This window comes from Histoplasma capsulatum, genomic scaffold (assembly GCF_000149585.1).
Source record: "Histoplasma capsulatum NAm1 scaffold_4 genomic scaffold, whole genome shotgun sequence".
Classification (NCBI taxonomy): Eukaryota; Fungi; Ascomycota; class Eurotiomycetes; order Onygenales; family Ajellomycetaceae; genus Histoplasma; species Histoplasma mississippiense.
Window position 1 is genome coordinate 822,393 of NW_001813979.1, and position 22,184 is coordinate 844,576.

Genomic DNA, 22,184 nt, shown 5'->3' on the forward strand with positions numbered 1-22,184 from the left:
GGCGTTTGGCAGGCTATGCTGGCAGTCAGTTTTGACAAGGCGGCAAATGTTTCAAGAGCGGAGTGTTTTGGTTGCGTCGTTCACTCGGAGGCCAACCTTCCGACCTTCATAGGGTGGCGAAGAAATCATCCACCCTTCCTCCGTCTAAGCAACTACTGTAAGTCAGAGTAGGGATATTACTTTTAGCTGCTGTCTGATAAGTGCCTTTCAAACGTTCTTCTTGCTAAGGGAGGCAGGCGTGTTTGGTGTTTGATGACTTACTGTACCTAAGATTTTCCCCTCTGTTCAGCGGAAGTCTCATTTTTAAATAGCCGATGAGACTGAATTACCCTTGCAATTGACATTCCAAAAAAGAGATCTTGTTCAACTACTCCGTACCGCTTATCGTATACACTAGTTACCCTGAATTCATGATTCCATGATCGCGCCAAGAAAGTCATTTTCGTTCTTCAACCATTCCTGCTGGATATATAACGACCACAAGTTTCCCCGATAGGATTCCTACGAATGTCTATTTAACAGCCTGTATTCTGTTATAAGCCACAGCCTTGCGAGGCAATAAGTCCCTCTTGCGGTGACCCCTCTCTTCAACAGTGGTCCAACTATTACCGCATGCCGAGACGACAAGATCCAAAGCACAACTCGCCACGCGACGGGAATAACTATAATATAATACAGCGAGAAAGAAAACAGGATTCGCGTGGGAGTAAAGAAGCAGAAAAGAAAAGAAAATAACAGGAAGAAAGAACGAAAGAAAGAAAGAAAGAAAGAAAGAAAGAAAGAAAGAAAGGAAAAACCGACGAACGGGGAAGAAAACAGGACTTGGAAAAGCAGCCCAGGCAAACGGCGACAACTATGCTCCTTCGATCGTTCGCTCCCTCCTCATCTCCTCACCAGCTGTCCGTATAACGTCTTATCTACAGCTGAAGTGGGCGGCGTACATCCATTCGATTCATACATACTACATACAGCGCGACCAGACGAGCGAGGGCGTAAACATATATCGATCCGCAAACGATACCCTCCCTATCTACTTTGGCAATCCTTTTCTTTGCCCACAAACCATAATACGTTGACTGACACTGCAAAAAGACATATAAAACAAACTATAATGACCCTCCACTCCCACCGTGACCACTTTGTGGAACCACCCTCTGTCGCTCGGCGCGTGTACCGTTCTCTTCCTCCCGTTGCAAAAACGATCATTGCAGTGATAAAAAGTCAAGGAGCTCGCCTAAATGCCTCATATATCCGGGAGACAAGGCGGAGGAGAAGATGCGGATACGCGCTGGGGTTGTTACGGTTGGTATGTTCGTTGCAGAGTATCTTGATCCTGCTGTGGGCGGTGACGCTCTGGTGGGGGGAACGGAGGGTGTTTAGAGATAGTGTGCGGGAGTGTGAGTGGGCAGCCTGGGAACAATGGGTATGATTTTATTTTTTAACCCTCGTCCTTTTTTTGGGGCTTACGTCCGCTATCTTCTCGTTGTTCCTGTTTTGCTGTTATTGGATTTGAAACCATTCATTTGCATGAGACTGACGAAATCCGCGACAATGTAGCCCGATCAAGCTGTGCCCCATCACGTTGTCTTTGTAGCGGACCCCCAGTTGGTCGATCCACATACATATCCTGGCCGGCCGTGGCCACTCTCGTCCCTGACAGTGTTTTATGCCGATCTATATCTCTATCGAACCTATTCGTTACTCCAACGGAATCTAAGTCCGGACACTACGTTCTTCTTAGGGGATTTGTTTGACGGGGGGAGGGAATGGGGGACGGAGAGCAGCTCAAGTCCGGAGGAACGGTTTAAGCCATATGGACACAGTGTCTGGATGAAAGAGTATCGACGGTTCGTTCGCCTGTTTTTCGATACGTGGAAATTGGGAGGGATTGATTCTGCCGCCAGCGAACGTGGCCGAAAGGTCATCGCCAGTCTACCAGGCAATCATGATCTAGGGTTTGGCCATGGGATACAAAAGCCTGTCCTCGAACGATTCCAGACTTATTTCGGCGTTGGCAATCGGGTAGACATCCTGGGGAATCACACTTTTGTCTCTGTTGACTCCGTTTCGTTGAGCGCGATGGATCAGCCGGATCCTCAAACAGGCAGTTCTGGACACACGTCAGTGGGTGACGAGATTTGGAGAGCGGCCGATGATTTTCTGAACGATCTTTCAAATATAAAAGCGCGAGCAGCTAGGGAAGAATTGCTGGCGCTCCAAGGTCATAAGGAAAATTATTCTGCGCCCTCCAAGATTGTCGATGCCATTGACCTTTCACCGCCAGTGATATCGGCCTCTCCAGACGACATAGATCTACCGACAGTTATCCTTACACATGTGCCCCTCTACCGTGCTCCAGGGACACCCTGCGGACCCCTGCGAGAACGATTTCCCCCGTCCTCTACTGATCCCTTGCCTGAGAAAGACGAAAGAAATGCTATCAGAGTCTCCGGGGGCTATCAATACCAGAATGTCCTAACAGAAACGATAAGCAAGAAAATAATAAACAGCGCGGGAGCGAACGTAAAGCAAATATACTCCGGCGATGACCATGACTACTGCGAAATCAACCATCGCGAATTCAGCGGCTCGCCTAAGGAGATCACGGTGAAAAGCTTGTCAATGGCAATGGGAGTGCGCCGGCCGGGCTTTCAAATGGTCAGCATCTACAACCCTATCGACCTCCAGACGGGAAAATCCATAAACACAGCATCACCATCATTATCAACCTCCTCCTCCTCCTCCTCCTCCACAATCCAAAACCACCTCTGCCTCCTCCCTGACCAAATCTCCATCTTCATCCAATATGGCTACATCCTCGTCTTGACTATCCTCGTCCTCCTCGTCCGGGCCGTCGCCTGCACATTCCGTCCAGCCCAAGACCCAACATCACCAACATTATCGCATGACTCTGAACCTCTCCTCCCACTTACTCACAGCCACAGCCACAGCCGCCATGCTTCCAACCATTTAGACAACGCCTCCATCTCCACAACCTCCAGCACCTCCACAACCTCCTCCGCCTATAGTGAAAGCCGCTTCTCGAGCCGCACCACATCCACCTTGCTGCCATCTCATGGCAGCAATGGCGAAACAACAAAACATGTTCGGATAATCGACGTCCCAAGCACCGTCACAGGTCATGATGAAGTCAGCGAGAGCCTACGACGGTCTGACCTGGTGCTGGATGAGAAGTTGAGAGATCATAGCTGGGCGCCGAAGAGGGGTGCGGCTAGCAGCAACAGCTATGATCGTGTCGGCGCCGTTAGGGGTGGTAGCCTTCGGCGGCTCAGACTTGTACTCTACACGGAGGTTTTGAAGCCGCTTAAACGCATTGCGATTGTGGCTGGGATAATGTATTTGTGGTTGGTGTGGACGTGGCTATGATTTCTTTCTTTTCCTTTCTTTTTATTTGGGCTAAATTTTAAAGTTGAAATCGACTGCATGAGTCGTCTCTGAAATGGACGCGATGTGGTGAGCAGCAATCAATTTATTTCGCATGATTTCAACATGAGCTAGTGGCTATATTACATGCATCCTAAACCGCTTTTCGAAGCTGTATCGACCAGCCATGTTCCTACACCGTTTCCTCACATAGCCAAGACGGAAACTTCTATAGAGCAACTGTATTATTGGCTGTTTTCACTATTAACATATGAAAAATCCGATGCGTACTTTCACACGAAGCCTTACGAATTAACCCTAAATTACCTGTCCGAAACCCATGGAGGCAAACTGGTTCCGATGCCGAACAGGCCAAGCTCACGAGTTAGTTAATTCCTCCAACTTACATCAGTATCTGAATGCCAAGAAATCACTGCAATCAGCCGTTAATCATTCAAACGTTGCTTCCTTGACATCTATCAGCTTATGTGTTTCATTGTGATAAGCTATATAATAAATACTATAATAGGCCATAAGTATTGACAACCCTTCCCATAATCATGGTGCCTTTTTGTGGGAGAAATGTATTGGGGGGTTGCCAATATTTATGGCCTGGCACAGGTTCAATTTTCAACTCGAGAGCTTGTTGAATGAACATGCAAATCCGCCCCGATCCTAGTCGGAGCTTTGCCAGCCGCAGCTGGGTAAGAAGAGTGGGATTTAGTTAGAGACCGGCCGGACTACAGTGTTATCGCTCCTCTGTCTCTCCCTGAGACACTGTGAACCGTCGACAGTTTTTTCCCCTTAGGATTGAATAACACCCCTCTGGTGCTCTCGCCCCAAGGCCCTACATGTTCGAACACCCGGCCATTCTCTAACCACCGACAGAAACAATCCGTCTTCGAAAAGCCATGGCAGATGGTGACAATGCAAGCCCGGCATCAGCCCGACTGGCTGATTCGTCATATCTCTCGCCTTATTCGCGAAATGGTGCTCCATGCCCTCACCCCAACACAGACCCATATGCACCCCTTCGTGCTCGTGCGCTCTCTACTCTGGAGGCCATGGGATTTGATCCTAAGACCATGGTTGAACATGGAGTACTCTGGGCCGAGCACCAGGACCCGTACGGCCATGTCAATCACACCCAGTACATGAGTTTCTTTTCAGCATGCTACATGCGTGTGATGGAGTTCTATGACGAGTTCCTGAGTAAGGAGGAGTTAGACGACGTATTTGAAGCCAAAACAGTCGTTCCCCTCATCCGCAAATACGAACTGGACTTCCGGAGACAGGTCAAATACCCTGACGTGGTGAGCACATGGTCTCTTATTTTACCTTGGATGTGTGAATTCGCCGAGACACATGCACGCACCCAGACCTCTTACTAATTACATATCCCCAAGGTAATTGCCGCCTTCCGCCACGACTACATAGAGCCCACGCGAAACAACGGAACCACAGTGCTCTTTTCGCTAAAGCAGCAAGCTGTTGTTGCTCAAGTCTGCGGCTCTGTAACATACATGGACGTAAAGACTGGCCGCCCTGTGGATATCCGCACGCTTGGTGGTGGTTTCCCTGCGCTTTATGAAGGATTCGTGAAGACATCCGAGAAGGCAAAAATCTTGAGGGAGAAATGGGCCGAGGAGCATCCGACACCCCAAAGGGATGGCAAAGCTAAAATTTAGGAGTCTTCTCTATAGTCGGGAGAGCAGCGGGAGAGCCGGATGAAATTCGACGTAGCCAAAGGCGGAGAAGAGAGAAAGTACTGGCACAATGGACTTCAAGTGAAACTGGGGCATAGGGTTATGTATTGATTGTGAGTGCTGACTATTCGTGTTTCTGCTACCGGGATTCCTAGTAAGGAGAATGTATGATGCTAAGCTCAAATTAAACTTATCACATTTTCAATATCAAGGGCATGTTCTTTTATTTTTAATCATCCAATGGGAGTTGATCCCGGTGCAGCTGTCTCTCTATTTGCTCTGGATATATATCACAGTTATTCTCAAGCTATTATTTTTTTCTTTCTTTCTTTCATGTACCTGATAGCTGATAGGATTCCGTACCCACTCTTTGCATATCATCAAATTGGGTTCCGCTTACTCACTCATGAAAGACATCAAATCCAACCGATTCCAGCTCTATTTCAACATCATAGATAATGAGACATGGGGCAATTGATCGATGAGTGACATAAAGATCAGAATGAAGCACACTCATCTCAAAAACTATAACGAAACTCAATCCATTGTTACCTCCACCCATCTTTTTCCCACTAGATTTCCTTTTTGACGGAGAGGATGCTACGACTTAGCAGTAATACTTTAATACACTATTTACTTAGCTAGCGATTATGTCTCTGAACGAAAGATGGCTCATTCTCCTGATACTGCCAGACCTAAGTTCCTGAGCCTGTGCTAAATATATTCATACGATGTTGTGTGGCTGATCCATGTATCCAGATTTATCCTCCTATTTTGCAGACTCCCGGGACAAGGACAAGCCCGAAGACCTTCTTTCTCCGAGGCTGTCTCGACTTGAAATGAGCTTTGGCTAAGAAGGAAGATGTAGTATGTGGGTGAATCTTTATCATACGAAGAGGGGTTGGCCATGCTTAAAGCAATGACCTCGATAGAGTGGAAGCGACACCGCACTCGCAGCACACTTCACAGAGAGGAATGGCGCGAGCACTCATAGGAAATATGAGAAATTGTTGACTCTCCACCACCCCGCATCTTCTATTTCATGAAAGCGGCCATTGCAAGGACTTCAGTCACCAGACTCTTCTGCCGAATGGTTATATATTATGTGGCATATCTGATGCGGTTTCTAAGAATTCCATAGCATATAGCGAATAAGAAACCTATGCATCCTCCATATCTCGCACCTGAACGGTCTAGGCCCCAGGGTCACCAAGGGAGGGTTCATGGTGCAAATGTGTCGTTCAACAAGTGGTTTAGGAGGTGATAATAGAGACCGGGAAATGTTCCAAACATGTCCCTTGCCATAGAGAGGTAGAATTCGGGTCCCCGCTGCGAAAAATGCTGTAGTTCGGACGTTACCCAATTGCCGCCCACCATGGTAATGTATATCTCTCTATATCAAATTTGCTCTCTGGAGGAGCCTGTGGCCCGAGAGATACATGCCACCTTGACAGGTCCAACACGATGGGGAGCCCGGGGAAATTGGCAAGATTTTCAGGGAGAACTGGCGTAAGAAGGATAGGTAGGGCTGGGGATTCCTCAAAGAGTGACTTCAGGCGCTTCAGCTTGATTCCAATTCTTCCTGATTGGGTGTCTCTCTTTGGACGACTTGTGTGATGGTATGCCCGTCCCCGCAAACGAGGCCTTTCTCAGTGTACACACCAAGTCAAGAGCTCAAGTAGTGGGGCTTTGCGCTGGTATGCACCAAGAAAAACCACAGTATAGACCTCCGCGTTGCGAACAAAGTAGTGATTGTATGTGGGTAACTTCTTGAATGTGAATGACTTTCCTTATTCTTTCTCTTTTCCCTCCCGTCTGTGGCGGTCGATATTAGAGTCGACTAGATGTGCATCCATAAAATATTGAAGTTTATGCACAGCCCAATATTTGCTTTTTTGGTGGTGGCTTTTTTTATTTAACCCACCTTTACCTATTTTTTCCCGCAACCCTTTGAAGGGAAAATAACTGATAGATAGTTCAAGAATAGACGTAGAATTTCCCTCACTGTGTAAACGATTTACTTACACTTTCATGCATGGGCCAGCGTCCCCAGTTTCTCGTGGAGGGTATAGAGTAGGTCCATCTATAAAGGAGCGCTGAAGAACGGGGCAGGTTAGGGCTATGTAACTACCAAGATAATTTTGTCACAGTGTACGCAGTAGTTCACAATTGGCCACCCGTATCCTTGAAAATTGAACGGTAAAACCCCGTGTGTTCTCCAGCAGCGAAGGTTTGAAACATTTCGAGCGCCCTCCGCTTTGATGCCCACCACCGCGTACGGAGTATACTTTCTGGTTATAAGATCTGAGAAACACTGTAGATGAAACCATCAACAGGATGACTCGACATGGTGTTGCGTATTGCCAGAACTGTAGAGAGCTGTGTACATAGTACTGCAGGAACTGGCACTTTCATGGATCCTGCCTGGATCCGAGTCAGTGAGTGTCAACCGGTATGTATCTGCACATTCTTTCTGCATTTAGCCCATGTGCAGCAATACCCAGACGTTTTAATAATAGCAGACCTTGCTGTTAGACCAACTGTGTGCTGTTGATAATATTTGTCACCATGTTCACATTTCTTTACCTGGAATTTGGACGTTCACAAGGGCTGGATGCTAGTAGTCGCCCTGGACCGTAAGGCCTGCAAGCGGCTCGCTAACCTCACTAGTACGCAAAGAAGCACTTTACTCTGTGAAGCTCCCACCACGCCACAGTACTCCGTACTTGAAAACGAATAATCATAAAAAACAACTACATCATCTACCAGGGGAAAGTCGCATTGATAAAAAAAGAATTTGTACATCGGCACTCCCAGCAAGCTGCTCTCTTTTCGGGGCCCAAGAGCAGTTATTTCCAAGATCCTGTTTGCCTGGACAGCGGCCAATCAATAAATCCAGAGTCTCCATCCTGTTGCACCGCCACTGTCAGACTGAAGATCGCAATCCTAGATGGCAGAGAAGGGAAGGATGAGGACAGGAAAGCGGAGGCTCGTGATGAATGGCTCCGCGATTCTCGGTGTTTACTCTCGCACGTTGTCGCAAGCATCACATTATCCAACGTTGTTTTCTTAGGCACTATATATCGATTCGATGCGGTGTTGATGGATAGGAAGAAGTGGTGATGCTGTCTACATTTAATTGCAAAGCCATCGTTGCAATCTATAGGGTACTGGAATGGCAAGAGGTTGCACTACCTGAGCCTTCTGCATTGAGATCTCAGCTGCGGGGACACCGTCGTCAGCGCAGGATCACTACTGCGTACGGATTGCATTACTTTAGGACTGGTCTAGGTTGATTATGGGGAATGAGCGATATTTCTGTTTGGAAACGTCCGTACGGTACATCCGTTTACCTGGCATATTCGTGCATAAAATGGTTTTCAATAATGAGAAGCGCCATAGGTTTTCTGTCACAGACATGCTCCATGTGGAGAGTATCTCCACGAAAAACAAGCTTCAGCCTCTTTTCTCGGAAAAGATTCTGCCCAACCGATGAGGAGGAAATCGGATGGTAGTTTCTGGGCACGCCTTTCAGATCAGCATCCTTAGTGATAATCACGAAATACTCCGTCCAGATGTCTATCACAATGCTTGTTTGAGAATGTGGGTCATGTGACAATCAGCTCGCTCACTTATAAAGAAGAGTGATTGGTTGTCCAGCTTGGCTGACGTGGAGATAGATGTACGCAGTATGTAATGGTCGATTGGCTATCCCGGAAAGCTGCGCCCAAGTGGTCGTGGGACTCGTGGATGAACAAGAATATGCTCGGAACCACCAAGCCAAGTCAGTATGGAGGAGTATCAGGGGCTGGATGGAACACTCGGTCAGTCATGGTAGGAATCCCAGCAATTGATCGACAACCTAGTGCATGGATGGAAGCAATAGTCCAATCAGGCCTGCAGCTCTCATGGCATTGCTTTTAGATGGCTGCTATCCAGACGGCGAGGAGCCAAGGACCCCAGCAAGGGGCGGCGATGGCCGCCCAAGTGGAGGCTTGTCCCCTGACTAACTAGCCCTAGCGGCAGTTAGCCTTGTTCGAATGGCCAACGCTCCCATACTTCACCACCGCCCAGAGGCCAAAGAGCCCAGTGAACAGTCCTAAAAGTGCTGCTCACACAGCAGACTCCCCCGTATTTGCCGGATTCATTTGAATCTAACCAGTTCTTCCTTGCTTCCACTTCTACCCTGCCAGCACCCTTCGTCTTCGCTCCCTTCTCCTCCTTCTCACCCCCTCCTCTTCTTCCTCTTCCTCTTCGCGAGGATTACTTTCGTTCACTCCATCCGTTTCGCTCATTTTCGTCACACCTTGTTTGCGGAGCCTCCCAATCCCTTAAGACTTTACGCGCTGAAGAGGAGGTTAAAACAAAGAAACAGCAGAAGAAGAAACTGACCCATCAGGTTCCAGAACCAAAGCGCGGCGTTCAGACTCGATGGTTTCTTGAACGGACTGCAAGCCATTCCTTCACGTTTTCCTCCTTCTATCCAGTCTTTACCAGGACTTAGGTCCCTCATTTACCATAATTTGAAAGGGGAAATAAAACTTTTTGATATTATTTCGGAGGAAAAATCATGGGGGCCTTTCGATGGAAAGTGCTCCTGCTGCTGAACGTGCTGTTGGGCGTTGCTTCAGCTGTGACTATTTCAGGTGTGAAGGATGGCGTCAATCGCCAGACTGGCGAACGACCAGCTCGTAAGGACATCAACAATCTGCAATGGTCTGGCCCCGAATGGGATCTCTACATCCAGGCCCTCAAGGCTTTCCAGGAGGAGGACCGGGATGACCTGTTGAGCTTTTTTCAAATTGCTGGTAAGAGTCATCTTCAGAAATTCATGTACTAGTTACAGCTGTAATTAACTCGGTTTTGAAATACAGGTATTCATGGTTATCCTTACGTCTCCTGGGATGGCGTTAATGGTTTGGGAGGTGCTGGTTATTGCTCTCACGGTTCGACTTTGTTTCCAATGTGGCATCGTCCGTACCTTGCCATCTATGAAGTCAGTGAATTTCGACTTGGTTTATCTCCCATAGATGCATCAGAATTCTAACAACTGTTCCCGATAACAGGAGCGAATTTCGCGCCATGCCCAAGCGATAGCCAATACATACCCCCAAATGCTCCGGGCAGTCTATCAAAAAGCTGCAACTGATTTGAGACTTCCATACTGGGACTGGGCCAATGATCCCGAGCTTCCCAAGTCAGTCATTACCCCACAGCTTAACATCAATACCCCGAACGGATTAAAAAGCTATCCGAACCCCCTTTACGACTTCGCTATCAGGCCATCGGCTCAAGAGGGCTTCCCCAATGATCCTGTCAGTATTTTCCTCGTCGAGACTTGGAATCCATATATGTATGGCTTCCACTAATTCTCTACTTTTCAGCTTTTCAAATATCGCAGAACCGTCCGCAACCCCGACAAGCAGGGTGTATCCCAGATCGATGCGATCCAGAAGACTTTGAATGCCAATGGTGCCCTGTAAGTCACAATATCACTGATAGAGTGATTTGAGCAGTGCCACCTAACAAGCAATATTCAGTATTCGAGTCAACACATATCAACTCATTGCCGGCGAAGCCAACTACACCGTATTCTCAACTGATTCGCTCCCAGACCGTGGTGCGAGTTACAACAACTTGGAGAACATTCACGGTCTCATTCATGTTTCGGTTGGAGGCAATGCTGGGCATATGACTTACACCCCCTGGTCCGCCTATGACCCAGTCTTCTGGCTCCACCATACGTTAGTAAAAAAAGTACACCATCTCCTCGTGTAAGCAATGTACTGATTGATGATGAAGTAACGTCGACCGCATCGTCGCTTTGTGGCAAGCTGTGCACCCTGAATCATACGTACAGCCTCTGCAAAACCGTGGCGGAAATTTCATGGAGAGGCCAGGCACCTGGGAAAATGACAAGACTGGTACGTGCAACTCATATTTTCCGGAATTCCGAGTCTAATCAAAGAAATCAAACTGACCCTCCTTTTCAGCCTTGGCACCATTCCGCGACCCCAGCAATAAATTCTACAATGCCGAAACGTCTCGCAACTTGAAATACTTCGGCTACACGTATCCTGAGATCAAGGACTGGGACGTTAGCCCACAGCAACTGGCCATGAATGTACGCATTCAAGTCAACCAGCTTTACAATAGAGCAAGCGACAACAACAACAAACGCAGCACCGCTCTCACCGCCCGCTCTGCCCACCACCACGCCATGATCAAGCACAAGCGCATGCCTAACCTTGCCGAGGACACGCTGGACGACCTCAAAAAACTCAACTTCAAGATCAAGGAACTCTTCGATGACCTGGGCAAATTCAGTTTGCTCAACTTCATCAAACTGGGCATCAACAACTTGTCGAAGCAGTGGGTAATCAACATCAGGGCGAACAAGTTCGCACTGCCCCACGCTTACAATATCCACTTCTTCCTCTCCGAGCCACCGGAAGAGCCCTGCGACTGGCCATACGCCTCTAACCTGATCGGTACCTTCGCGTCCTTCGCCTCTTCCATGGGCTCCCCAGCCAACACAACGCGTGAGATGTACGGGCAGATTCCCCTGTCGCACGTTCTGGCAGTAGTGTTGAACAGCGGGATGATTCTTGATCTGACGGACACGTCGATTCTGCCGTTGCTGGAGAAGCATCTTGAGTGGCGCGTGCTGGATTTGACTGGAAAGGTCGTGGATGCCGGAGAGCTTGTTGGTGATTCCACGGGCCACTCCAAGGGGCTGGAGATTACGATTGCTGAGCGTGATGTGACACCGTTGGCGGCGGATGACAAGGAGCGGAATCACTTCCCGGCGCTTGGCGACTGGAAGGTGTTGAAGAATATTACCCCGGGGTGCAAGGACAAGGGTAATGTTTAAGGAGTGAGATTTCAAACTTTTTCTGTTTTTCCTTTTTGTTTTGGATAGAGTGAGAAAAGCGGAAGATCGTTGGAAAAGGGGAAGATGGGAGATACATCTAGAAAAGACACTTATCATCACCACTCCCATCCTTCCCCCTTTTTGATTTATTATTATTATTATTGTCCGCTTTTATCATCTGCCCTTGCTTCCTTTGTTCTCTTTTCTTCTCCCTTTTTATCCATGTCCATTTTTCTTTCAGTTCTTGTGCCCAAATTTTTATGTCGTACATTATATATACGTATATACTTATACATATTCTCGCCTTAGTATATATTAAATCTCTGGAATTCTACTTTCCTGATGACACACACACACACACACACACACACACATATATATATATATATATATATACATATTCTTAGAGTCAGCCATAATTGATCTTTCACTTTGTATATATCCTAAATACCATGTTATGTATATTTATTGTCAAGCGTCTGAAGCTAGTCCTGCTAGTTGAGTTTTTACGTTTTGCAGGACGATATTTCAAAGCATGAGGCATCTGTAATATCTCCACATGGTAACTCATCTGCTAAATTGCCCAGGCACGCTCTCAGATGCACAGTCATCTTCTACAGTCGGGCCTGTTCCACATATTCAAAGAAGATGAAGCCCACCCCTTTTCCCCGATTCATTCTTCCATTCCTCGTAAAATGCATTCCAGCCGCAGCCCTCAGCCACTACCCAGCATGCAAGGCGTTCCCGAATCCTACGTAATAAGACACCCCGAAGCAGACTAGCAGACTGTACTCCGTAGTAGTCAGGAATAGACACAGGGAGTTACCTGCTGGTGCTTTCCGCAACCAATTAGCAGGGGGAAGCTTATCTCTTTGGTGGGGCAGGGGATTTTGTATATGAGAGCCATGGGAGAGAAGGGGAGGGAGATACGAGAGGAGTTTTCGGAAAATCGAGGTGGGATGTACGGAGTAATCTGCTTATGAAGATTCTTCCGCATAAATCTATCCCTGGGTACACGAATAGGAGGATCCTTCGTTCGTGAGTCGAAGTACAGAGCATGTTCGGTGTCCAGGGAATTTGGACCAAGGGGATAACTGAGCTTGGTCAGGCGCGATAAAATAAAAGAAAAGAAAAAATCAAACTGAAAATACAAACATTTAACATTTTCTCGGATCTTGAATATCTGTTACGTTTTGAAAACTACCTTGCACTCCAGGGCTGCCATGCCAATATCAATTTGAAATATCCGCAAAAGTCTCAGGCCCGGAAAATGTAGGGAGACGTGAAACAAAACACATGGGTTCTCAGTTGAACAGCAACAGGAAACAGAGATTAGCTGCCTCACCATGAAAAAAATAATACAGAGAGCATACCATCTTTCACCGCCCGATGGGATGGGTGTTGAGTTCGAACTATTTGCGAGGTTCTCAGCTTCTCCATGCCTCTGCAAACCTTGTTCTGTTACATTCTCAACCTTGGGGGGTCGGATGTTGTAGAGCTCCACCAAATCCAAGACCAAACACGCTGATGGTTTCAGAAGCAAGGTAGCATTAATCAATCCTCTATCTAATCTAGCTGGCCCACAGGTACAGAATAGCCGATAAAGATTGGAGCTCTAGCGAGCAATAATCTGATACAAAACTAAATTATCCTACGATTGATACTATCCTCCGTACAACTCACCAACCAAAAGCGATTCCAGAAGCGTCCATCGTCCTACAGCAAGATCTTAAAATTAATTGTCTGATTGCTGTTTTGAGCTCCCCCAAGCTAGCTATATGGCCGCAAACATGTCTCATCATTCTGATTGTAAGTAGCCGCCATCAGGCTGAGTTCGAGCTACAAGAGCCCAGGGAAGACTTCCAGCCAACTATCAGAAAGGAAACAAATATGAAAAGTGGAGGAATCGACCGATTAACCCGGTTTATGTACGAATCGACTTCCCTCTCGCGCTCATTGTGCTTAGTATCGGGAGAGAACAGAATGGCTGCGACCATCGCTATAAAACCATTTCCAACATTCCGCCCACAACTCCGCCCAGTTCTGCTTCTGTTTCAGCTCCGACTAATCCACCGCCGCTGCTGCTACGTCGAGCAGCTCCTACAATTATAATACCAATAGCAATAAATCAACACTCCTGACGTCATATGTCATTTCTGCTGCCTCTGCTGCACTGACGCTTGTTTTAGGCTCAAGAGTGAATGTTCTATGAACTAGCCATGCGATTTTCATCTGCAGGATGTCATGTCTAATATCACCATGGAGCCAGAGCACGCGCAAACGTGGGTACCGGCTCAAGTTCAGAGTCAGTTGGGCAAGAGAAAGTTTCAGGACGAGGTTGGTGTGGGATATGATTCTAATGTTGAGGAGGATGAGCCCGCCCTTGAGGCATCTTTTGTGACCAGCCAACACATCGGCATGACAACAGAGCTGGAGCCGCTTCTGCTAAACTTTCTAACTCTCGACCACAATAATGAAAGGCCCCTGGCCACGTCCCGTGTGCATAAAGTCGCTGATGACGGGACCTTCATGCGCGTGGTTGACGGCTTCCAAGCCCGCCACAAGCTTTATTCCATCTCCATTGAAACCATAGAGAGTGCTGTCAGCCCCTTTGGGCCCATTCTTATCGATAGTTTCTTCCAACATGCACACCCGGCCTTTTCTGTGTTAATCGAAGATGCCTTCCGCCATTCGTACCAGACTAGAAGGAATTTGTCCCCTCCTCTATTGGCAGCGGTGTACTTAGTTGCGTTGGAATGGCTGGATCTAGAGGTAGCGGGTGCGACTTCCCCCCCAGGATCTGAGTCTGGAGTCCAGACACCACGAAGACCCGATGCCGCTCGTCTAGAAAGGATGGCTACACGGTTACTTAACGAATCCCTCGCACAACCGCATATCTCCACCATCCAGGCGGGCCTGCTCCTCTCTCAGAAACCAACCTTAAACACCCCCGCGCTAATCGCCCACCTCGTAACTGCCGGCTACGATCTGGGTCTGCACCAAAACTGCAATAGCTGGAACATACCCTCGTGGGAAAAAGGCTTGCGCAAACGGCTGTCTTGGGCCCTCTACGTGCAGGACAAATGGTGCGCGCTAGTCCACGGCCGCCCATCGCATATCTTCGCAGCAAACTGGACCGTCAAGGAATTAGTGATGGAAGATTTCGCAGGCATCAACTATTCACGGAAACGCAACGGTGTCGGTAATAGCCAGAAAAACGTGGGTCTTCAGGATATTCCTTCATCAGTAGGACATGGCGCCCGCTTCTTCCACCATTTCGTGACCCTAACCGTCATCCTCTCTGAGATCCTTGATACTTTCTACACCCTCCAAGCCATCTCCGAATTCGCCACAGCGGGGCCTCAACGTACCAGAATAATCCTCGAACGGGCAAAACCTATCCAAATACGCTTAAAGCGGTGGTTTGCGTGTCTACCGGATGAATTGAGAATAGATCATCATGACCAATACCCTTGGAATGATGACAATAGTAGAGACGGCGGCAACACAAACATCGACTCCAAGAACGTAGAAGCCATTCCAAATACAAATAGCCCTTGCCATACAGACTTCAACGGGGGCCTCCACCTCGCCTACTTCGCGACTGAGATAACTCTGCACAGAAGCATAATCCGCTCCCTAGGCCCGGACTCCGCAGACCCATACTTATCCCACATCTGCCGTTCAGCAGCGAAATCGCGGCTAATTTCCGCCATGGACTTTGTCAATCGACTGCGTCCCGCGCATTTACGATCATTCTGGCCCTCATCGTCTCGGACAAACTTTGCGTTGATCGGCTCGTTTGGGATTTTGTTGAGGGCTACGGCACTGACGAGCGAGGAGGACGAATTCTATCGAATGCGGCTGGACGAGTATCGATGGACGCTAAGCGTTAGCTGCAAGGATGCAGAGTTTTTGGCTGGGGTGATTGAAGGGCTGGATTCGGGAGTGGGTTTGCTGGGGAATGTGCCGCCGAAGAAGGGTCTGGGAGAGGTTGTCGCGGATGGTTATGGGGATGGCGGTAGGAATCAGAGCGGGAAGGGACTCCATAGAGTCAGGACCATCCCTAGTGCTGTTGGTGAGATTATTAACATCGTCGAAAACAATAAAGGGTTGGATGTCGACCCGGAACTGGAGGTGAAAATGGAGGATGTCGAGACAGTGGAGGAAATGGAAATGGGGGAATATGCCTATCCGCATCTGCTGAATCCGGCTCATAGTCCCCTGGGAGCCAAGAGCCGTAATCCCCTCCGCCGGCATCAGCGCGGTCACACCCAGGGTCTGCAACGCCATTGCAGGACCTCACTCGTTGATAACGCATCTATAATAAATACAGAGGCTCCTGTGGACAGCTCGAAACTGCAACGAGCCCTCAAGTCAGCAAGCCGGAATTTGAACCGGAGTACCAATCAGGACAGGAGCCTGGGCCAGCGGAGTCGTAACGTCAACGCCAGTGTCAATGTTGGTGTTATTGATCCTAGATCTAGCTCGTTACCGCCTGCTGTGCCTGGGCTCGTGTCACCGGCGACGTCAACGGAAGGGGAGGGGGAGAAGACGGAGAAACAATGGAGGGTCGAAGATGAGGTTCGAGGGCCGCCTGTTGACAATCTGTGGATTTGTGGTCAAGGAGAAAAAAAGGGTGATTTATATTAAGATACCTGCCTCGCTATGTGCTGATTTGTTTTGTTTTCCCTCTTCTCTCTTTACTTCTTTTTTTTTTTTTTTTTTTTTTTTTTTTTTTTTTTTAAGTTTTTCCCTTGGCCATTTATATAGTACCACCCGTAAGCACATATTTGCTGTGTGGCATTTTCATAGTTGCATATAGATATAAGATTATTTTCACTTTTTCATTTCCCTTTTTCTCGTTTCATGAAATACGACATGGAGAAGGTTAGCGGTGTAGTAAGTGGCTGAAAGGACAGAGTAGATTTATGTAAGTCAAAGAAACTTCTGTCATAAAAATAACGAGGTTCTGTCCTCCATCTCACTTTGGGGGAGAGATAGGAGAAAAGGAAATTGGGTTCCCTCACACGAAAAGAGGGGGGTTCTAAAAAATCCTTGAAGGAAATGCGAAATTGAAAATCACAGGAAAAACCATCAGAGGAAATCTTGCAACGTTTTGTTTCCAACTCTATTTCGCCAAAACGCCATTGAAAGAAAAAGAAAAGAAAAGAAAAAGTTAGGCGAGTTAATTGACGGTATTTAACTCAATGAGTTTGATTCCTTCTATCATGTTTTCTGGATAGGAGGGAAGAAAGTTTTTCTTCGTTGAAAGTCCCGAAGCTGGCGGTTACAGGCCATTCCTTAAAGTCGTGGAAATGAAGGAGAGTTATGGGAGCGAAAAGGTGTCATCAGAGGTTGGAAGATAAAGAATAGGATTACACCAGAAGCACTCTGTAGAGAATTGGTTAGCGAGCTTCAATCGATCTGAGGGATACATAACATAAAATGGAGAGTAGCCTCCGGTAATGGAGGCGCGAAGGAGGGAAAATGTTGGAAACTCACGCATTAACACATCCATCGTTTTCACAATTATTTGTTATTTGTGCGAACTTGCCCCATAGGACCTTTCCGCTCGCCGTGACTTGTCCCAGTTCGCTCACGTTGACTTCGATAATAGTTCCCTTGGTCAACACTCCCAGTTGCGTATACATAGGGCTCTGAGGGTTCTTCTTGACACTGATAATCGGTAGCTGTACAGTAACGCCCAATTTCGGATGCGTGACGTTCGCTTTCTTATAACGCAGACCCATGGGTCGAATGAAACGTTCGTACTTGACTGGTCTCCGGGTGAAGTCGGCGCCAACAAAGGTAGGCTTGGTAATCATACGTTTCCACGACTTTTTCGCTGTCTTCTTTCCCGTCTTGACGACCTTGAACATCTCCTCTTCGCTTATTCCCTTAACTTTTGGTAGAGGGACTGAGAACTGGGCCGCCTTCTCAGCACGCTTATTCTTAATGGCGCTTGAAAGCGATTTCGCATTAGTCTCCTGGGACCTGTCGAGAAGGTAGTTTGGTAGTGGAGTGGAGGAAGGTTCGTTAGGTGCAGACGACTTGACATTTTTCTCTTCTTGCGCCCTTATCCGTTTCTTCATCTCGATCTTCTCAGCATGGCGCTTCTTTTGGTACAGCTTGGCCCGTAGGCCGCGGAAGGATTGCGCATCGTGAGATTGTTTGTGCGCTTCACGAGCTATGCGCTTGCGGGTGCGTTCCTCATGGTCGAGGCTGTTTTGTGAAGGGGGAATAGGTCAGCTTGTTGCATAATATCTGCAAGGTTGCCTTCAGAGGTTTCATTGGGGGTTTACAAACCGCTCCCCGTATTGTTTCTGCCATCGCTCGATATACCTAAAAGATTGTGTTAGCAGGACTGGTCACGAATTTAGAAAAAAAAGAGAGGGACTTGAGCAAACGAACTCGTTCTGAGGCATTATGAAGGCAGAAAGAGCCGGCCTTTACAATCCAGGAGACTTCGACAGAGGAGCTCTACATTACTGAAAAAAAGTTGAGGTTGGAATTTATCGATTACTGATAATTATATAAGCGACTAGCGCACGTGATTGATACGGTAGCCCCAGCGGCCATTTACGCCATCCTGAGTTGATTTTCTTCAACTTCTAAAAAGCGGCAAGAAATATATCGAGTATCTTGAAGGAGGACGCTCCGTAACAATTGACGGAGGACCAGAGCCGGGACCAGAACCCTATACTTGCCTTGTTACTGGGTGGCAATTTCATAGTACTGCCAGTAACCATGTTTGCCAGATCCTCCATCCGCACCGCGCTGGACATTCGGTGGATTCCCATTATGCCATTGACTCGAGCAGTATACATACATCAAACCTCAACAATCCCGTTCCACGCAACACCGGCCGAAATTCCTCCACAATCCGGCGAACAAATTACAACAGATGTGCCATCGCAATCGGAATTGCCCACGTTACAAAGTTCTCCACCCCAATCCACATCAACATCCCCCTCGACGACGACAACTATCCCACCAAATAAACTCTTCATCTCTCCCACCTTTACAAAACCCCTGACCCTTACACCGTCTCTAACTTCTCTCCTCCCGCATCTTACCACACAAACACCTCACTACATTACCGCCCACCTGCACGCGCGCCCCTATCTCCTAACAGCGGGCGACACACTTCGTCTTCCCTTCCTCATGCCCAATGTAAAGGCGGGCGACATCCTCCGTTTCAACCGGGCATCAGTAATCGGCTCGCGCGACTTTACACTCAAGGGGGCGCCATACGTTGACGAGCGGCTCTTCGAGTGCCGGGTGAGGGTTATTGGGACAGAGTCGGAGCCACTCCGCATCAAGGAGAAGACCAAGCAGAGACAGAGACATGTGAGGCGGGTGAAGAGTAAACATAGGTATACGATCTTGAGGGTCGTGGATGTTAAGGTTAAGGGGTTGGATGAATTGGTTAACGAGGGGGCGGAGATTGTGGGTGAAGACATGGAGGGTATGGCAGGACTGAAAGGGGCAGAGAAGGAGTGATTTTCTTGCATCTGGGTTCATTCTTTTGAGCAGGATTGAAGATACCTATTTCCCGTTGACTTACTCAGTGTATGTTATGTACGCTGGAATGGTTTCGATGCTGCGTAATTTCCGGTTTGTCTGATTAGGAGCATTCTATTCCTTCTTTTCTATTATGATGTAAAATTTTGTTCTGTACCTTTATTCTCCATTTGCACATCATGTTTTCTTGTTCGTTCGAATTGCAAATTTGTATTATAGATATTTTATTCGCAAAATAAAGTATTTAAGCACGACCGCATTGAGCCATCTGGTTAGGCTGTTCTGTGATAAGAAAGCCAAAATGGAGAGAAGATTCAACAATGCCAGAATGATGAAGAATAAATATGTCATATCCACATTAGTATATAATGAAGAAAAGCTAGGTATCGAAAGTTGTAAAGTGTCCAAGGTAATGTAATAAGTAATCGAATCCATGAAGGGTTGCCAAACAAGTTCCAAGAATGAGAATAGAAAAGCGGAAATTGACTCGGAAACACGAGGGATCTTCCTCTAGTAGAAAAGACGACGCTGGAACGCAGCAAATGAATTGAACAATCAAAGTATGCCCAAGGCGAGAGGGGGAAAAGGAGAATATAGCCAAGATGGGTCCAATAGCCCTTGGACCAGAGGTCAAAAATACGAAAGTACTCCGCAGCACCAGGACAAAAATTAAACTCGCCAGGGCAATGAGAACTGCCAAGATACCCATCCAAAAAATACAAAACAGGAAAACAACAAATTAGAAAACCGAAATGGAAATTGCAAATAGCGAATGATAAGGACTGGTCTGATCAAAGCGCATCTTCCTCGAGCGCTGATCGAATCTTCGCAAAAAATCCGGCGGGCCACCCGGCCAGGTCCTCCTCCTTCGGAGGTCCCCTTGCCTTACAATGATTGACGACATTCGTCAATATCCTCCCCAACATCTCTTGCGTCATGGGCACCGAACCTTCCAAGTTTGCTTCTGGATATAGAAACGGATCTCGCTGACCAAGCAACTCCTGCACTGTGGGCCGCAGACGCGGATCGCGCTGAAGGCAACGCTTCAGAGTCCGTATGAGGCCTGGTGGTACGGATGCACCACCAACGCCGAATGCTGGGAATTCAATGATCACCTTCGGATTGGGAATGGCCATAATGCGCTCAAAAGGTTTGGTGATGTGCGCAAAGGGTGGTTCGCCATAGACCATTTTATAGAGGATACAGCCTAAACTCCAGACGTCACTTGGTTTGCCGACTTTCATCATCTTTCCGACAGTCGAGGGAAGGCCGCTTGCGGCATTGATGTCGATAAGAGCTTCGGGTGCCATGTAATTTGGAGTGCCGATTTGCTGCTCGCGGTGAACATTTACAGTGTCATCCTGGATCTTGTTTGCGATGCCAAAATCAATTAATTTCAGGTTTCCCTTAACTAGGACGAAATTGGCAGGTTTGAGATCTGAATGGACGACGTCGAATTCGTGAACAGCTTGAACACACTCGAGCATTTCCTTCCAGTAATATCGCGTGAAGGCAGAATCAAACACAGCGTCCTCTGTATTTAGTCGTAGCGTGAGAATCCTTTGTAGATCCGACTCGCCAAACTCCATGAGAACACTGAGTGCATGCTTCTCCTCGTTGACTTCGTAATCAAACAATCGCACTACGCGATCCACGTTCTCGAGCTTTTTGAGTAAATCGATCTCTCCCTTATACCCAGCAAGGGCAATTGGGTCAACGTCCTCCAAATTGACTCTTTTAAGTGCGAATATTTTACAATTTTCGGCCATGACACGGTAGACTCTAGAACTTCCCCCTCGCCCAATGCAGTCTAATCTTGTAAAGGGCTTGCGATTAATGGTAACCTGGACGCGTTTCCTCCGAGCTTGGGACGAAGTAGCTCCTGCGGGTGCGGTCGCTGTTTCCAGAACGCTCATTTTTGGGGGCGGTGGAGCTGGTCTATGAGGAGTGTTGTTATCCTTGGGAGCTAGGGGTCTGCGAGGTGACATGGTTGGGTGCGTGGGCTTGGCTAGTTCCTTGTCATCGTCATAAATCACTGAGAACTTTTCAGCCTTATCTAAAAGACTAAGGCCCTGAGACTTTGTCTTTTTAAACGTTGGTGGTGGATCATTTTCTTGGCCGTCACTCGTTGCTCGCGAGAGGAAAGGGGGTACATGATAAAACGCAGGCGCTTCTCTGGTAGATCGTGAAGAATCCTTTTGCTCTGTTGATAATGGAGATTTCGACATTGAACTAGGAGCCTGGGGTGAATTGGATCTCAAGAAGGCATTATCGACCAGCTTTTCCGGCTCTGGGAGTATCTTCGACACCTGTATTGGGACAGGCGATCCAGTGCGACTTTGCGCAGGCCTGGGATACGATTGAGGCTTTTCAACAAGAGCTTGGTCGCGATCACGGAGGGGTGCGGATTCCGATTCCTGTTGGTGAGGTTCTTCTTTGCTGGTATGAGGGCTGCCGTTTGAATTTGGCCATTCATTTGCCGGCTCCTCTTCCACATCTTCACTTTGTCTCCGAATAACACCACGACGCGCTGGTCCGTTGAGAAACGAGCCTGTTAATTTACCAACTCTCTTTACCCGTAACGAACTTTGCATCCCCGTATCCTCACTAGGCCGCGTTCGCCGCACACTAACTGAGGAACCAGATCGGTAAACGTTCTCGTCGCGACGACGCTCGTCACCGGAAAAAGAACG

At 47.7% G+C, this 22,184-nt stretch overlaps 9 protein-coding genes across 9 annotated transcripts; 5 read left to right on the forward strand and 4 right to left on the reverse strand.

The window, feature by feature from the left end:
• Nucleotides 1-51: 51 nt before the first annotated feature.
• Nucleotides 52-440, reverse strand: HCAG_04258 (predicted protein; the record flags this gene model as incomplete). The annotated part of the gene is made up of 2 exons (XM_001540368.1): nt 52-144; nt 330-440. 2 exons carry the CDS (start codon nt 438-440, stop codon nt 52-54), a joined length of 204 nt encoding a protein of 67 aa, XP_001540418.1.
• Nucleotides 441-1,111: 671 nt separating this feature from the next.
• HCAG_04259 (predicted protein) lies at nt 1,112-3,387 on the forward strand (the record flags this gene model as incomplete). The annotated part of the gene is made up of 2 exons (XM_001540369.1): nt 1,112-1,306; nt 1,558-3,387. The coding sequence occupies 2 exons, from the start codon at nt 1,112-1,114 to the stop codon at nt 3,385-3,387; spliced, it is 2,025 nt and encodes a 674-aa protein (XP_001540419.1).
• Nucleotides 3,388-4,295: 908 nt separating this feature from the next.
• HCAG_04260 (predicted protein) lies at nt 4,296-5,072 on the forward strand (the record flags this gene model as incomplete). The annotated part of the gene is made up of 2 exons (XM_001540370.1): nt 4,296-4,697; nt 4,791-5,072. 2 exons carry the CDS (start codon nt 4,296-4,298, stop codon nt 5,070-5,072), a joined length of 684 nt encoding a protein of 227 aa, XP_001540420.1.
• A 251-nt stretch (nt 5,073-5,323) lies between these two features.
• On the reverse strand, nt 5,324-5,652 carry HCAG_04261 (predicted protein; the record flags this gene model as incomplete). The annotated part of the gene is made up of 2 exons (XM_001540371.1): nt 5,324-5,369; nt 5,495-5,652. 2 exons carry the CDS (start codon nt 5,650-5,652, stop codon nt 5,324-5,326), a joined length of 204 nt encoding a protein of 67 aa, XP_001540421.1.
• A 4,008-nt stretch (nt 5,653-9,660) lies between these two features.
• Nucleotides 9,661-11,964, forward strand: HCAG_04262 (predicted protein; the record flags this gene model as incomplete). The annotated part of the gene is made up of 7 exons (XM_001540372.1): nt 9,661-9,898; nt 9,965-10,086; nt 10,157-10,405; nt 10,475-10,569; nt 10,631-10,834; nt 10,893-11,014; nt 11,084-11,964. The coding sequence occupies 7 exons, from the start codon at nt 9,661-9,663 to the stop codon at nt 11,962-11,964; spliced, it is 1,911 nt and encodes a 636-aa protein (XP_001540422.1).
• Nucleotides 11,965-14,223: 2,259 nt separating this feature from the next.
• Nucleotides 14,224-16,617, forward strand: HCAG_04263 (hypothetical protein; the record flags this gene model as incomplete). The annotated part of the gene is made up of 2 exons (XM_001540373.1): nt 14,224-16,042; nt 16,076-16,617. 2 exons carry the CDS (start codon nt 14,224-14,226, stop codon nt 16,615-16,617), a joined length of 2,361 nt encoding a protein of 786 aa, XP_001540423.1.
• A 725-nt stretch (nt 16,618-17,342) lies between these two features.
• On the reverse strand, nt 17,343-18,392 carry HCAG_04264 (ribosome biogenesis protein NSA2; the record flags this gene model as incomplete). Its single annotated transcript, XM_001540374.1, has 4 exons — nt 17,343-17,358; nt 17,470-18,189; nt 18,274-18,309; nt 18,379-18,392. 4 exons carry the CDS (start codon nt 18,390-18,392, stop codon nt 17,343-17,345), a joined length of 786 nt encoding a protein of 261 aa, XP_001540424.1.
• A 322-nt stretch (nt 18,393-18,714) lies between these two features.
• On the forward strand, nt 18,715-19,470 carry HCAG_04265 (predicted protein; the record flags this gene model as incomplete). The annotated part of the gene is made up of 1 exon (XM_001540375.1): nt 18,715-19,470. The coding sequence occupies one exon, from the start codon at nt 18,715-18,717 to the stop codon at nt 19,468-19,470; it is 756 nt and encodes a 251-aa protein (XP_001540425.1).
• An 812-nt stretch (nt 19,471-20,282) lies between these two features.
• HCAG_04266 (conserved hypothetical protein) lies at nt 20,283-21,479 on the reverse strand (the record flags this gene model as incomplete). The annotated part of the gene is made up of 1 exon (XM_001540376.1): nt 20,283-21,479. One exon carries the CDS (start codon nt 21,477-21,479, stop codon nt 20,283-20,285), a length of 1,197 nt encoding a protein of 398 aa, XP_001540426.1.
• Between the last annotated feature and the right edge of the window lie 705 nt (nt 21,480-22,184).